Raw genomic sequence first — 14,671 nt, forward strand, 5'->3', positions numbered from 1 at the left:
TAGTCCATGTAAAACGACGTCTATTTACATAAAAATGGTTTAGGAAAATTGAAAGATACATTTTAGAGAAGTTCAAGGAAAAAATACGAAAAAAACTTGTCTCTGTGTATGGAAGAGAAATGGTTTAGAAAAGTCTCTCGGAGTAAAATACACACCCTAATGTAATATGTGATCCTAATATTTAACTTTAATATAACTTATTATGACATGCATTGAGGGGGTGTTTGGGTGAACTTTTAAAATTTGCTTATTTATTTATTGAAAAGCAAAATGTGTTTGGCAAAACTTTTTCAAAAGTTTAAAATTGGAGTTTTTCAAAAGGCAAATAAACAAGCTTAAAAGCTCACCCAAACACCTTCTAAGAGTAATGTAATCTATCATTTCAAATTATCAACTAATATAAAGGTTCAAATTTTAGTTTGTTTAGCATTAATTGTGTCTCTCTTCTTGTGATAGTTGTGAAAAGTTTTGTGAATGTTCATTGATAAAGTCAATTTTCTGGGGTGAATGTATACTTTTTTACGATGATCGTGATGAACCAATGGCTATGTGTATCATGACGAAAGAAGATACGCCAGTTATGACGTTGATGGAGTAGCTGAAGGGAAAATTTACGAGGTACGGGCTAAAGAATTTTTGACATGGGTGCCAACCGTATGCAGACCATCGGATGATGAGGGTGACTCGGCTTTGGCTAATAGCAGTGAGTCTGTGTATGGGTCTGGAACGGGTGAATTGAATCCTTATGTAGGAAAAGTTTAGATTGACGATTAAATGTGGATTAAGATTACGTGTGTTCTAATTATATTGTTATCGAGGAGTTGGAAAATAATTACAATAAGGTAAATTCATTTTCTATTGAAGGCTTGAAGCGAATGATGAGGGTATGGTTAAAATTATAATTACCGAGTCTAAAGGAGACGAAAGAAATAGTGTGGTGGAGGTAAAAGTAGATGCTTCCCCTGCTACACCTTTGGCGCTGGAAGTCCCTATGATTAACATAGTTTCTAAGTCTAGTTTATCTTGGCTCGATTATGTGGTTTAGGGGTGTGTTTTTAAATCGTATCCGAATACCACACCCGACCTGAAGCCACAAAAACCTGAATTAGAGAATACCCAACAAACCTGAATAAACCTCAAAGCAAGTATTGACTCGATGAAATAAAACAACAAAGAAAACAACGAGGCACTACACAAGCAACCCATAACTTCCTAGAAAGATGCATAGAACTACTCACTACCGTGACCCATAAATATTGCAACAACTAATATCAATGTTAACTAAAGAATTCAAATTAACCCAGACAGTCCACATGCAAGCATAACTTCCATGGTGCAGATCATGTTCCCTTATGCAAATCAAAAGATCAAGGTACTGTATAAAGTTAATTGTGACAATAATGTTTATGTAAAGAACATTATGACCTTTATATGTAACAAGTTATGTTTAATTTGACGTGTGCATGTTGTATGTCTGATCATATTGACACATTGTGGAACTCTTTAACTACTATATATCATGTTCATAAAACGAAATTGATAAGGACACGTATGAAAGCGATATTACTAACATAAATTTATTTTAAGTTAAATTGCGCATCATAGAATAAATGATGGATTATGTAACACCAAAGTGTCTTATTCGAGTTATGTTACACAAATCTATTAGTACTTTGTTCATAACGGAAATGTTGGTATAAGATAGGATTTGCTTTCAGAAATAAAGATCACAAGTCTAATTGTCTTTACTCTTTATGGCACACATTATAACTTGTAGAATACAAATATATATCTATATTTATTAAAGTCACAAGAAACATGATTGATCTTTTTCATAACGTGTTAACCTTTCTTTTGAAATTACAACAAATTACGGATTTTCTTCAAGATTACAATTTCATCTAGGATTGTAAAAGTTTCTTAAGATTGTGAAAAATGAAATCAACGGTTTTAGATAGCGGTTCAAGCGTGCCATCAACATTCCCGAGAAGCTTCCAATTTGAAAGAAATGGAGATAATCTGATTTCGTCATAGAAAATAACATGATGGAAAAAACTTGATGGTGAGCATCTGAAGAGGCATGACATTAGAAGGAGCCATAAGTGGACAATGTAGAGATGGTGATTTACGCTACCATCGTAATGTAGAAGAGCGCGAGATACATGGACTAGGAAAAATCAAAACCAGAGCCGGCCCTGAGAATTCACGTACCTCGGCCGAGCTGAAAAGATGTGTCCTTTTAAACTTTAACGAACTAAATAATGTAAACGATTATTTTTAAATGACGATTAAAGTTATAACAATAAACATAACAATTAACAAAATCATTATACTAGAATTAGATTATGACTTAAATAGACTATAAAGTGTTCGGGTAGTATTAAATAGCATGCTTATATAAGTTCGGGTATTCTAAATATATATAATATTGGAATTTTTTAAAGTTTTTCGTGCCCGAACCGGACGCCCACATTGCCCACCCTCAAAGCCTCCCCGACCAAAACAGACAATCACAAGCGTTTTAAACTAAATAACGATTATTTTGTTAATTTGACATTTTGAACTGAAGGTGCACACACCTGTTTTAAACCTAAAACCGGTTCGGGTTGAAAACACTTCGGTTTGGTTAACAAAAGTCAAACCGGCTTATGATCGGTTTTGATTCGGGTTGAAACCGGTTTCTTGACTGGGTTACGATTGGTTCCGGTTTGGGTTTTGACCGTTTTTGGTCTGTTTTGGCTGGTTTTGGTTCGATTAAACCGGTTTCGATAGAGTAAATTACAAAACAGTTCCAAACCTACGGTTTCAATCGGTTTAAAACCAGTTTTCACCTAATCGATTTCAAATTAATTCGTTTCGATTCGATTTTCGAATCAATTTGGTTCACGTTGACTTCATTTCAACATAACATTACCAATATTCCTCATATCCCTTGCTTCATAACACATTTGACCAATAAAACAATACCACGTTTTAAACCCACAATTAAATCGAATAATCCACTTTATAAACCAAACCCAATAAAAAAAAAAACCTTCATCAGTATATTCCCACTCCCCTACAATCATAAACCCCCAAATTTCACCTTCATCAATCATCACCTGCAAACCCTAATTCTCGACCCACACTCATTCACCGATTCAACTCACCCATTAACAACCGACATCTCACTCACCCTCTACTTCAATTTCTCAACCTCCACCATCACTTCTTCCGCCGTATTAACCCTCGCATCACCCCACACAGGCGACCTTGTATTAGACACCCGTAACCTCACAATTACCTTAGTAATCGACCCAATTACCAACACCCACATCCCGTTTCACCTCAACCCGGTTGCCGATCCCATAAAGGGTCAACCTTTAACCGTTTCGTTAACAAATAATTCGAAAATCTTGATTGGTTTTGTTACCTCTGTCTCAAGCTCTGCACTCCAATGGCTTAACCCACCTCAAACGTTTAACAAAAAGTACCCGTTTGTGTATACCCAGTGCCAGGCGATCCACGCGAGGGCGATTTTCCCGTGTCAAGACACGCCCACATCACGTGTTCGATATAATGCCAAGCTGAACATCCCGCACCAGTTATCGGCCGTTATGAGCGCCAGACACGTCGAACGGAGGGGACCTGTTTCGGGCGAGGCGGGTTTGTCGTGTGACGAGAGTTTATGGTGTGGTGAAGGGAGAATAGTGGAAGAGTTTGTGATGGAGCAGCCGATTCCGCCTTACTTGTTTGCGTTTGCGGTTGGGGAAATCGGGTGTCGGGAGGTGGGGCCGAGGACGAGGGTGTATGCGGAGGCGGTGGGTTCGGTGCTGGATGCTGCGGCGAAGGAGTTTGCGGGGACGGAGGAGATGATTCGGGTTGGGGAGAGGCTGTTTGGGGAGTATGATTGGGAGAGGTTTGATTTGTTGGTGTTGCCGCCGAGTTTTCCGTATGGTGGGATGGAGAACCCGAGGATGGTGTTTTTGACTCCTACTGTGATCAAAGGGGATGCTACTGGGGCCCAGGTTGTGGCTCATGAGCTTGCTCATAGTTGGACTGGGAATTTGATTACTAATAAGACTAATGATCATTTTTGGTTGAATGAGGTGAGTAATCTTGATACTTTGATCACTTATATATCAGTTGATAACATAATTGTTGATATCTTTTGATGTGTTACTGATATCTTTTGAAGTGTTCCATTTAAAGTCACTAACTTTTTTCATAAATGTTTAATTTTTTAGAAATAAGTTATGCAAATGAAAATATATGAATCTTTGTTACCTAATAAGTGATAGTTTTTCTTTTCAATTAAGGTAAGAATTTTTTTTTACCTAAATAAACACAAGTTCTATAATTGTCAAATTTAAATCAAATTGGGAAGAAAATCACTAAATAGTAACCATGATTCATGTATGTTTCACTTGTCTCAATTATTAAACAACAATCAAGTTATATAATTGTTAAATTTAAGTCAAATTGGAAAAATAATAATCAGTAAATGGTAGTAACTACGATTCATATATGTTTCATTTGTCTCACTTAATTTGATTCTTTTTAACATTTAAAAAAGTTACATAGGATTGGAAGTTTTGAACAACTAATGAAAGTTGACCAATTTTAGAGTAACAAAAAAACTTAGTGATTTTAGTGGAAATAGGGGTGTACAATCGAGCCATGCTGCTCGTGAGCTACTTGAGTTCGTCTCGTTTAAAGCTTGAATTGAGCCTACCCGAACCAAGCTTAGACGAGCCAGAGCTCGAGCTGGTTTGCTAGCCTAAACGAGCATATTAGTTATGTAATCAAGTATTGTTGTAGGGATTTACAACTTATGCCGAAAGGAGAATAGTTGAGGCTGTACAAGGTGAAGAAATAGCCGCATTAAACATTGGAATCGGTTGGAAAGGTTTAGTTGATACAGTTGAGAGATTCAAAGATAACATTGAGTTCACAAAACTCTTAACCAATCAAGAAGGCGTAGACCCTGATGACATTTATTCTGAAATCCCTTACGAAAAAGGTTTTCAATTTCTATGGCGCATTGAACGGCAGGTAATCATTATATTATTCCACATGTCTAAAAGCAAACAGTCGTAACGAACTTTAACAAAACGTGTTTTTATCTAGATTGGGAGGGTGGCTTTTGATGAGTTTGTTAAGAAATACATTGCCGCGTTCAAGTTTCAGTCGATTGATACGCAAACGTTTCTTGAATTTTTGAGAGCGAATGTTCCGGGAATAGAGAACGATATTGATTTGAAAACGTGGACCGAGGGTACTGGTATTCCTCCAGATGCCATGGAACCGGTTTCTAATATATATACGAAGATTGTGTCGCTTGCACATGAGTTTAAACAAGGTAGGATGCCAAGTGAGGAAGAAGTTGCCAACTGGCACGGGCAGCAGTGGGAGCTTTATTTGGAAAATCTTCCAAAATCTGTTGAAGCTTTACAGGTTTGGTTCTTTCCTCGTACATGCAGGTCAAAATTGGTCAAAGATAGGGGGTATATGTAATAATGTCCAAAAAGATGAAGACTATCTACGGGTCAAATTAGGGGTGCTCTGTGAGCATGGGTTGGTTTTGGATCAAACTAATAACCAAAAATTTGGTTTTTGGGTGTTTGAAAACCATTTAGTTTTCGGTTTCCACAGGGTTGGGTTTGGTTAGGTTCGTTTTTTTTAATTTTACAATTTGGGCTAGAAATTGCTCAAAATAATGAATTTGGGTTGCGTTATCTCCGTTAGTTAGTTTGCTTTGGTTACGTTAATTATTATTTTGGTTGGGGTTTGTTCTTTTATTTAATTTTTTCCGGTTTTTGGTTGATAGCAAAATCGATTCTAAACTGAAAAACCGGCTTTTGCGAAAACTTGAAACCAAACCGTCGGTTTTTAATTGGGTTGTTATTTCTGTTCGGTTATGTTGGTTATTTCGGTTGGGTTGCAGTTTGATTCGGTATTTTGGTTACGGTTTCTTTTTTTTCTTGGTTGATCCAAAACCGAAACTAAATCGAAAAACCAGTTTCTTAAAAACATAAACGAAACCGTTGTTTTTTTTATTCAGTTTGATTTCGTTGGTTATTTAAGTTACGGTTCGGTTATGTTAGTTATTTTGGTTACAGTTCGGTGATTTCAGTTTCATGAACCTCTTTGTCAAATAATTAGCCTGCCATTATTAAACCGCAGGGTGATAGTGGTCAACTGGGTGTTTTCACTTCACATGATTCTTTAACCATAAAATTTTGATGGCGCAGGTTACAGCTCTGGACCAGCGATACAGGCTATCAGAATCCAAAGATTATGAAGTGAAGGTAGCATTCTTGCAACTAGCAATTCGTTCAAGATGCAATGAATACTATAACGTTGTTGAGAAAACATTAAAGGAAGTGGGGAGAATGAAGTACCTTCGTCCGCTATACACAGCACTGGTGCAGGGGAAAGAAGAAGAAAAGATATTCGCTCAACGGGTTTTTGCAGAAACGCGTGAAACTTATCATCCAATAGCTCAAGGTGTGGTCGAGTCGATTTTTTCAAAGCATCTCTAGTTCTGTGACAAACTGTTTGATTAAAAAGACTTGCTGATTTAGGGTTTGAATTTGATGAAATTATGTGAACTGTTTTAACTTTATCTTCATGGATAGTTTTCTGATTTTCTTGGCAATATCATGTCACTTCAACAATATTTAGATAAAAGAGATCTTGAAATGATGTATACAACTCTCAAAGGTGTTACTCAGGGTAAACACATAGATCATCTGTGTAATTAACTTGAAAAACAAAATCAAAGGTATGCATGAAATTTTAAAATTGGTTGGTTTAAAAAATAAAAATTTCTTAATATAATTATACATCATTATGCATGTGGGAAAGATAGATATAAAACTGACGTGGCATGTTGATTAAGCCTGCAACTCAGAAGAATGTGTCTCGGTGCTACGACAGTCTAATCGATAACAAAGCTGATGGTGACTGACGGTGATTGTGCATCTATTTTCACACTACTGTTCTCCAACAGATATATTTCCTTTTACACTTGTGCCAAACATAGGCAATTGAAGCAATTTTATCTTGAAATGTTTGGCAATGATTAGATTTTTTTTTAGGATATCAATTGACCACCACCACTTTGACACCGCCACCAAACCCTCGAACTCATGACATGAGGATTCACATACAACATGCGAACCACACAAGCCAAGAATCCAAAGGTGTTTGGCAAAGATGTAATCCAAGTTAAATTACCCATTTCCTCATTGCTAGTTATGGACCAACATACATGATTCCTTTATTTATGCAGGTAGTATGGAGCTAGTTGGGAAAAAAAATGTGTAATCCTTTAAGCACACACTTATATACATGGTATTACTTATTAGCAATGTTGTAAAAATATGTTTACAAGACCAAGTAATCTTCGAGTACTTACTACAAGGTATGTCACCGAGACGAATTTTTTTTTAACTCCGTCTAGTTCCTAAGAATCGATCAAATGCGGTCAACCTCAACCAGATTCACATCTAGTCCGTGAACTTGGGCAAATTTTAACTTAAAAAATAAAACGTAATTCGTATTTCTATAATATTAAATAACATATATCATTTTGACATGTGAAGTAGAGAATTAGAGATGCTACAAAATGAGGCGATTTTTGACACGTGGCACAGATGGGCGATATGTAGCCCACAAATCCCCCTCCCCCAACTTATCGCCCCTTTGTCGTCTAGGGGGGCGGTGTTCTCGCCCTCGTTGGCCCTTGACGTCCATATTTGTAGCCCCACTACACATGGCCTTAGAGGTTCATCTTATTCCGTTCCATTAGATGTTTTACTAATTTTAGCTATGTTAGTGGTAGGTTGTGGCTTTCCAGTATAGCTTGTTTCGGTATTTATTTTATCCCTACTTAAACTTTGAAGTAATCAATGAATTAGTATGATAATCTAACAGTTGGAATAATTGAAACCTAACTCTATTATCATAGTTTGACATTGTTCTGATCAAGAAATAACATATATAGAAACCATACCCGTTATATGGTGATGTGTTTCAATTAATCTCTGACCTCCTCCTTTTTCACAGAACAAGCAATTATTGCATAAAATACATTACCTTTCACCTGTCTCTTGATTATATTATGCTTCTTGCGAACGCGCTCTGGTAAATATATGCATGCAAGACGATGTTCCCTTTTTGTTTTTACTTCAATGAACAAAGTGTTGTTAACAAAAAATGTCTTCACGTCCTTTCTCTTCACTTCATACGGACCATACATGTATAAGGACATGCATAAGCCGTGCGTGGTTAACTTAATAGTCCCGTGCATATTCAGTGTTGTTTCTAGATTTTTATCGGTCTCTGTCGTACATATTGAGAACGAATCAGGTAGCAATGGCCTTGCCACGAGAGGGCATGATCCCTTGCCTAGAACTGGTCTATCATAAAACGAATCTGAAGTAACAAGAACAAACAAGTTACACACACACACACATATATATATATGTTTAAATTCAAGAAAGAAATCAAATTATTGCAAGAAATGAGAGAAATGAATATGAACCACTAGTTTTATTTAGGTTTTAAATATTTAAAAATAAATAAAAAAGATGTAAATGCAAAAATAAATGTACTCTCACTCTCTCTCTCTCTTCAATTAATACAACTAATATAACCATAATAAATATCTCTAATTAATATTTCTAACTAATTTAACTATAATAATTAAAAAGATAAAAACACTACTTTAGTTTTATTTTTTATTTACACATTCTTTATTTTATTCAACATAAATACAATTTATTCATATAATACTATTTCTTTATATTAAAAAAATAATTTCCACTCAATATATTAGCATATATCAACGTATTTAAGTTCATTAAATATACAACCTACACAAAGTTATATAACCTACACTTGTTTTGAGCAATAAAAACGTACAACATAAAAAAACATATAACTTACATATGTAATTCGACATCAACAATTATATAAACTACACAAAGATACACATACCCTACACATGCTTAGGTCATATGTTTTTCGTATGTAAGCTATATGTTTTCTTATTCTTAGAACAAGTGTAGGTTATATGTTTTTGTGTAAGTTGTATATTTTTTATTAACATTTAATGCAAGCATGTGTAAGATAGTTTTTTGTATTATTTATCACAATGTAACTACGTGTTGATGGAGATTGATATGTTGAGTTTGAAGAAATTGGTTTTGAAAAGAAATTAATGTATGAATAAATTGTATTTGTGTAAGATAAAATTTTCGTGTGTAGGTTATATGTTTTTTGTGTGTAGGTTATATGTTTTCATGTGCGTGTGTATTTTATTGATGATGAATTTTGTGTGTAGGTTAAATGTTTTTCGTGTGTAGGTTATATGTTGTCTTATTCTTAGCACAAGTGTCGGTTATATGTTTTTGTGTAGGTTGTATGTTTTTTTGTTGATATCTAATGCAAACACATGTAAAATTGTTTTTTGGTATTATTCATCATAATGTAAGTATGTGTTGATGGATATTAATATATTGAGTTGGAAGAAATTAGTTTTGGATAGAAAGAAATTTTAATGTATGAATAAATTATACTTGTGTAGGATAAAGTTTAAAAAACAAAAAGTAAGTTATAAAAATAAATGAGTTCTTAATATTTTCTAACTATTATAATTTCATTATTTATATTAATTAAATAAATAAATATTATGGTTTATTAATTATATTAATTGAAGAAAGAGAATAATTAATAGTTTCTTTATTTAGCTTTAAGCATTTAAAACTTAAAACAAAACTAGTGGTTCATATTCATTTTTTACATTTCTTGCAATAATAACATTTCTCTCTTGAACCATCCCCTATATATATATATCTATAATATATATAAACGAAGACATAAAAATCATATGTGTCACGATGTGGTCGATCCCCCCTTTTTTGGAGTCGCCAGATTTGCTTGATTTTTAAATGGAGACTTCTCATGCATTTCACCCGAATTCATGGGTATGAGTCTTAGCAAATCCAAATATTTCTTAAACGGGTTATAACATCTCATTAACTTAAAAATTATTCTCACCAAATTATTGATGTAAAAATCCTATAAAATAGGATATAATAAAAATCAATATCTTATTTATTTTAAAAAAGATATATATATATATATATATATATTATTTAAATTTAAAAAGCAATTTGATAGTAAAACTATAAACGGGTCTTGGGTCTTATTAAACCATAAGTATATTATTAACTTTCATAAATATTATTTATAATTAAAAAACCAATTTTATAGTAAAAAAATTAACGGGTCTTGGGTCTCATCAAAACCATATAGCTGTTAAACCGGGTTATAACATCTCATTTATTTGTGAAACAATTTATCATCAAACCATAGGTATATTATTAACTTTCATACAATAAAAAATATAAATTCAAAAAATAAATAAATATTATAACAAACAATATAAAACAACCCTCCGTAATACGGGAGATAAAAACTAGTATATTTCCCCAGCCAACAAAAATTAATTACATATTTCTTCTTTTTCATATTAAATTACCCATTTACCCTGTTCAATTTACACTAATCACATAATCAAACGAACTTTAGAACCAAGCGACTCTGATATATTGTGTTTTGTTCGGCGGGAGATCTGATCAAGATGACGTCAGAAATCATGTACATTTATTCATTTATCTCAAAGAAAATCATGTATAGTGCTAACTTTCTAAATAATACAATAAAATGTCACAGGTGATGCTCTAAATCTTGTTTTTCTAGTGGAAGGTTTCATGGTTTTAGTCTTTATTGAGCTAATTTATGTATTTTGTTTCATAAGTATTCCAATCACAAAACAACAATATAATTGCCACTTTACAGGTTAAATGTGTTTGTGTGTACGCAGTTTTTATTATATTTAATATTATATTCAATAAGTAAATTTTAATAAAATAGATAAACATGTACATTAGAAGGGAAAATGTGTAAAAATCATATAGTAAGAATGAAAGTAAAATGGCCATTTAATAGTTTAGTTTTGATGAAATGAATAAATATGTAGCGTTTAGATCAAATACAAATGAAATTAACATGTTAATTGTGAGAATCAAGAACAAGTAGAGCAATTATAAAGATATAATTACTCTACTTATTCTGCTTGATTCTCACAATTAGAATTAATTAGCACGTTGATTTCATTTGTACGTTAATTTTCCCCTAAATATATAGTATATGTTAACCGCTAATTCATTATGGTTTTATCTTATAGGTTTTGTTATTTTATCGAGTCAGTACGTTAAATAGTGTCAATTGAAACAGAAGTCTATAATCATAACATACTAACTTTCAAGTTTCTCATTTCAGTTACATGTTGGGTTGTTCATACTTGCATATAATAATTATTGTGTGAGTGTGGTTGTGATTAACATGAAGTCCAAGAACGTACTTCGTGATCAGAAGCCATACGATCAGGAAGGGCCTAACAATTAATATATATGTTTTAGGTAGAGGAAATATGTAATTAATTTTTTAGGTTGAGAATATATGTAAGTGTCTATATATAATAAACATGCACCTTGCGGGATATGAATAAATGGTTTGAAATACAACTTACCCATAGTGATGTCACGGATACTAGCGATGAGTTTACACATTAGGTTAGCCATGATATCATCTTTCTTGATATCGTCTTTCTTGATTTCACTAGTGGTCATGTATGGTAACTTGTGTTGAGCACATGTCCTCATGTCCTCCTGTTTTAGGCCAGGCATATACAGGTTTACACGCAGACCTTTATAAGTATCCCGATCCTCCGATTCAGGTTTATACATTTCTAAGTGTCTCCATTCTGCACTGATGTCAACTTGTGATGACATTGAAGAAATTTTTGGCGACAACATTCCTGGCCATGATTGTTCATAAGATTCTGAAATCCAATAAGATTCATCAAATATAGCTAATCAACATAAATTGCCAAATGTTTAAGTTAACTACCCCCAATACCCGAGTGAAGAAACACAGATCCACTCCCCGGGTATGGGTCCTGGATCCAATGAGTCCACAAGGTAAGATATGATAACTACAACCACGATATGAGTAATACTTCCTAAAGTCCAATGACCGGAACCTGCAAAACAGACACCGTGAGTCTTGTTACAGGAAGGACAAGAGGGGGGGTCTTCCTGTAACCACCCTCCGGCGTGAGAATCAGTGACGTTCGTAAATGGAGAAAGTACTGAAATGTAAAGACTAAGTGTAGTCAGAATGTAGGTGAGTGAATGAATACCTCATACCATTTGACAAGGTATTTATAGCCGAAGGATGAAGGAAGGATGATTGGGGCAGTTGTCCTTTTCTAGAAGATCTCTGATAACCGTCTGGACACGTGTCCTCTTGTGATAGGTTGAGCTATACGCCTCATGTGCATGAGTATAACAACCTGGACACGCGTCACCAAATGATAGGACGGATTGCACTCTGGCCATGTGCACGGTTATAACAAGCTGGCCAGGTGTCCTTTATTTATTGGTTAACATGTTACGTATTCCCCAAGTTAGAATCATAAGCCTTCTTCTAGAGAGTACTTGAGTGATGACAGCTGTCCCACTGGCACTGTCATCCAGTTGTTTAAGCGGACAGATGTCCTATCCTGCGGATGACTTTTGAGGACGCCAGAATGCTTTCGCGTGTGTTATGAGGACGTTCCTCCTCACTCGTGATATGCGGGTGACCCAAGTGTCCCGCGGGTGGTTTACAAGAGGGTTCTCTATGACCCGCGGGTGGTACTTAAGGGTATTTGGGTCTTTTTGGTACCCTACCTCTACACCGAGCCTCTAAAGAAAGAAGAAACTTATCGCTGTCGGGAAAACCCCGTTAAGTCATATGTTTAAGTGAAAATATTAAGGTTGCAAAAGTAGTTAGGCGGATCAGACCTGAGAAAATTAATTTTTAGATATTATATATATGGTATTGGATCATTTCAGAAGTTTTTTTACAGCGAGAAGTGAAGGTGTAACTCCATTAATCCCTAATTTCATTCCCTTTCTTACGTGTAGGTGCGTTGTGTAGGTGAATATGTATGTGTGTAGGTACGTTTGTTTGTATATGTGTACGTATGCTTGTATATGTGTATGCATGTGTGTAGGTACATATGTTTGAATGTGGCTCGGTACATTTATATGTTTGTAGGTAGTTTTGAATGTGTAATTAAGACATACATACAACCAACCTATAATATCATATGAAAGGGAGTGAAATTAGAGATTAATGTAATATCACTTCTCGCAAGATCCATCCCCTTATATATATGTCAAATATCATAAGTTTACTAATATATATAACAAAATAGATGAAAATTACTATAAATAAAAGAAATACATTTTTAAATAATCAAATATTCTAAAAATTGCTAATCATTATTTAAAAATGATATTTGTTCATTAATACTACAAAAATTTATGCTTAATATTTTTGATTCAAAATCAGCTAAGTTCACCGAGAAGATGTGCTTCTAGCTGAAGTTAACCATCTTTGATAGATTCTTAGTAACTAGACGGAGTTTGTAAACTTACTTTTACAACATTGGAAAATACATCTTTGATCATTAATTTGTTAAGGGCTTAATCAAGCAAACAGAAAAACAAAAATGATAAAATGTAGGCTACTAGGCTTTGAAGAAACTAACTACCATCTTTTGGCATAGTCGTATAATCTCTGTGACCAGCATGGATGCTAAGACAACGAGATGCGGAGACAACTGTGGAACGAAACGACGACGAGGTTGAAAGTACTGAGGCAGATCATGGAAGCCATAGTGGATCAATGTAAAGTTAGGGAGTCACGATTAGAAGATGTTTTTATATCCTCCTGTTTCTTGGAGAAGAAGGGTCCTATTTTTATACTAGGATTTACTACAAATTAACAAAATACATTTTCATAAAAATCAAATCCTTAACTTTTTTTTCTTTCCTTCTCTCTATTAACTTTTAGCATCTCGTGTAGAATTACTATATTGAGTTTGAATTTAGTTTCGAAATTGTTTCAATTAAGTCATTCAACTTTAAAAAATGTTTCAATTAAGTCATTCAACATTTATATTTTATTAAATTAAAGGTTTCAACATGTTTTTTTAGTGTTTTTCTTTTTTGTTTCACATATGAATCTTTTTATCTTTTTTTTATGTTGATGTTGAGTGACGACGTGGATTTTATTTTTTATTTTTGAATTTTAATATAATTAATGTTTATTAATTTTTTTTAAATATAAATACATATATTGCAAATTCTGACCCCCATTTCTTTCTTGACGCACAAATAAATCAATGAGACTCGATTTGAAGATTTAGTGACCCGATTTGAAAAACATATGCATGAGTGACCTAATTAGAACACTTTTGAAAGTTGGTTAATATTCTATGAGGATGTTAAGTCTTTATCATTATCTTTTGTTTGTTAATTGTTCAAATACTTTGGATTCCTCCGATAACTTTGGTTGAAAATTGGCTGAAGATTTTTTTTTTAAATTTATTTGTATTTTATGAAACCGAATAGATGTGAGATAGAAAAACAGAAATGCATGTCAATGATTAAACAACGTGGAATCAGAAATGTTCTTAACGCATACTATGAACGTCTAGCTACGTTTGTCAAGACGTTCTTAAGATAAAACCTATCAATGTTTTTGTAATTTGGCTATTATTTTA

At 33.8% G+C, this 14,671-nt stretch overlaps 1 protein-coding gene across 1 annotated transcript; it reads left to right on the forward strand.

The window, feature by feature from the left end:
- Positions 1–3,400: 3,400 nt before the first annotated feature.
- Positions 3,401–6,656, forward strand: LOC143636851 (leucine aminopeptidase-like). The gene is made up of 4 exons (XM_077104338.1): positions 3,401–4,088; positions 4,801–5,034; positions 5,110–5,436; positions 6,234–6,656. Exons 1-4 carry the CDS (start codon positions 3,597–3,599, stop codon positions 6,522–6,524), a joined length of 1,344 nt encoding a protein of 447 aa, XP_076960453.1. The 5' UTR covers positions 3,401–3,596; the 3' UTR covers positions 6,525–6,656.
- The last annotated feature ends 8,015 nt before the right edge of the window (positions 6,657–14,671 follow it).

The sequence above is a fragment of the Bidens hawaiensis genome, unplaced genomic scaffold (genome assembly GCF_021521415.1).
Source record: "Bidens hawaiensis isolate Kalapana, Puna unplaced genomic scaffold, B.hawaiensis_p1.1 tig00008064_1, whole genome shotgun sequence".
NCBI lineage: Eukaryota > Viridiplantae > Streptophyta > Magnoliopsida > Asterales > Asteraceae > Bidens > Bidens hawaiensis.

Excerpts from the sequence above, each read along its gene's own strand:
- LOC143636851 (XM_077104338.1), top strand. The coding sequence starts at position 3,597 with ATGAGCGCCAGACACGTCGAACGGAGGGGACCTGTTTCGGGCGAGGCG. Across the intron at positions 5,035-5,109 it reads TATGGCGCATTGAACGGCAG|ATTGGGAGGGTGGCTTTTGA; the intron begins GTAATCATTATA and ends GTTTTTATCTAG. Across the intron at positions 5,437-6,233 it reads AATCTGTTGAAGCTTTACAG|GTTACAGCTCTGGACCAGCG; the intron begins GTTTGGTTCTTT and ends TTGATGGCGCAG.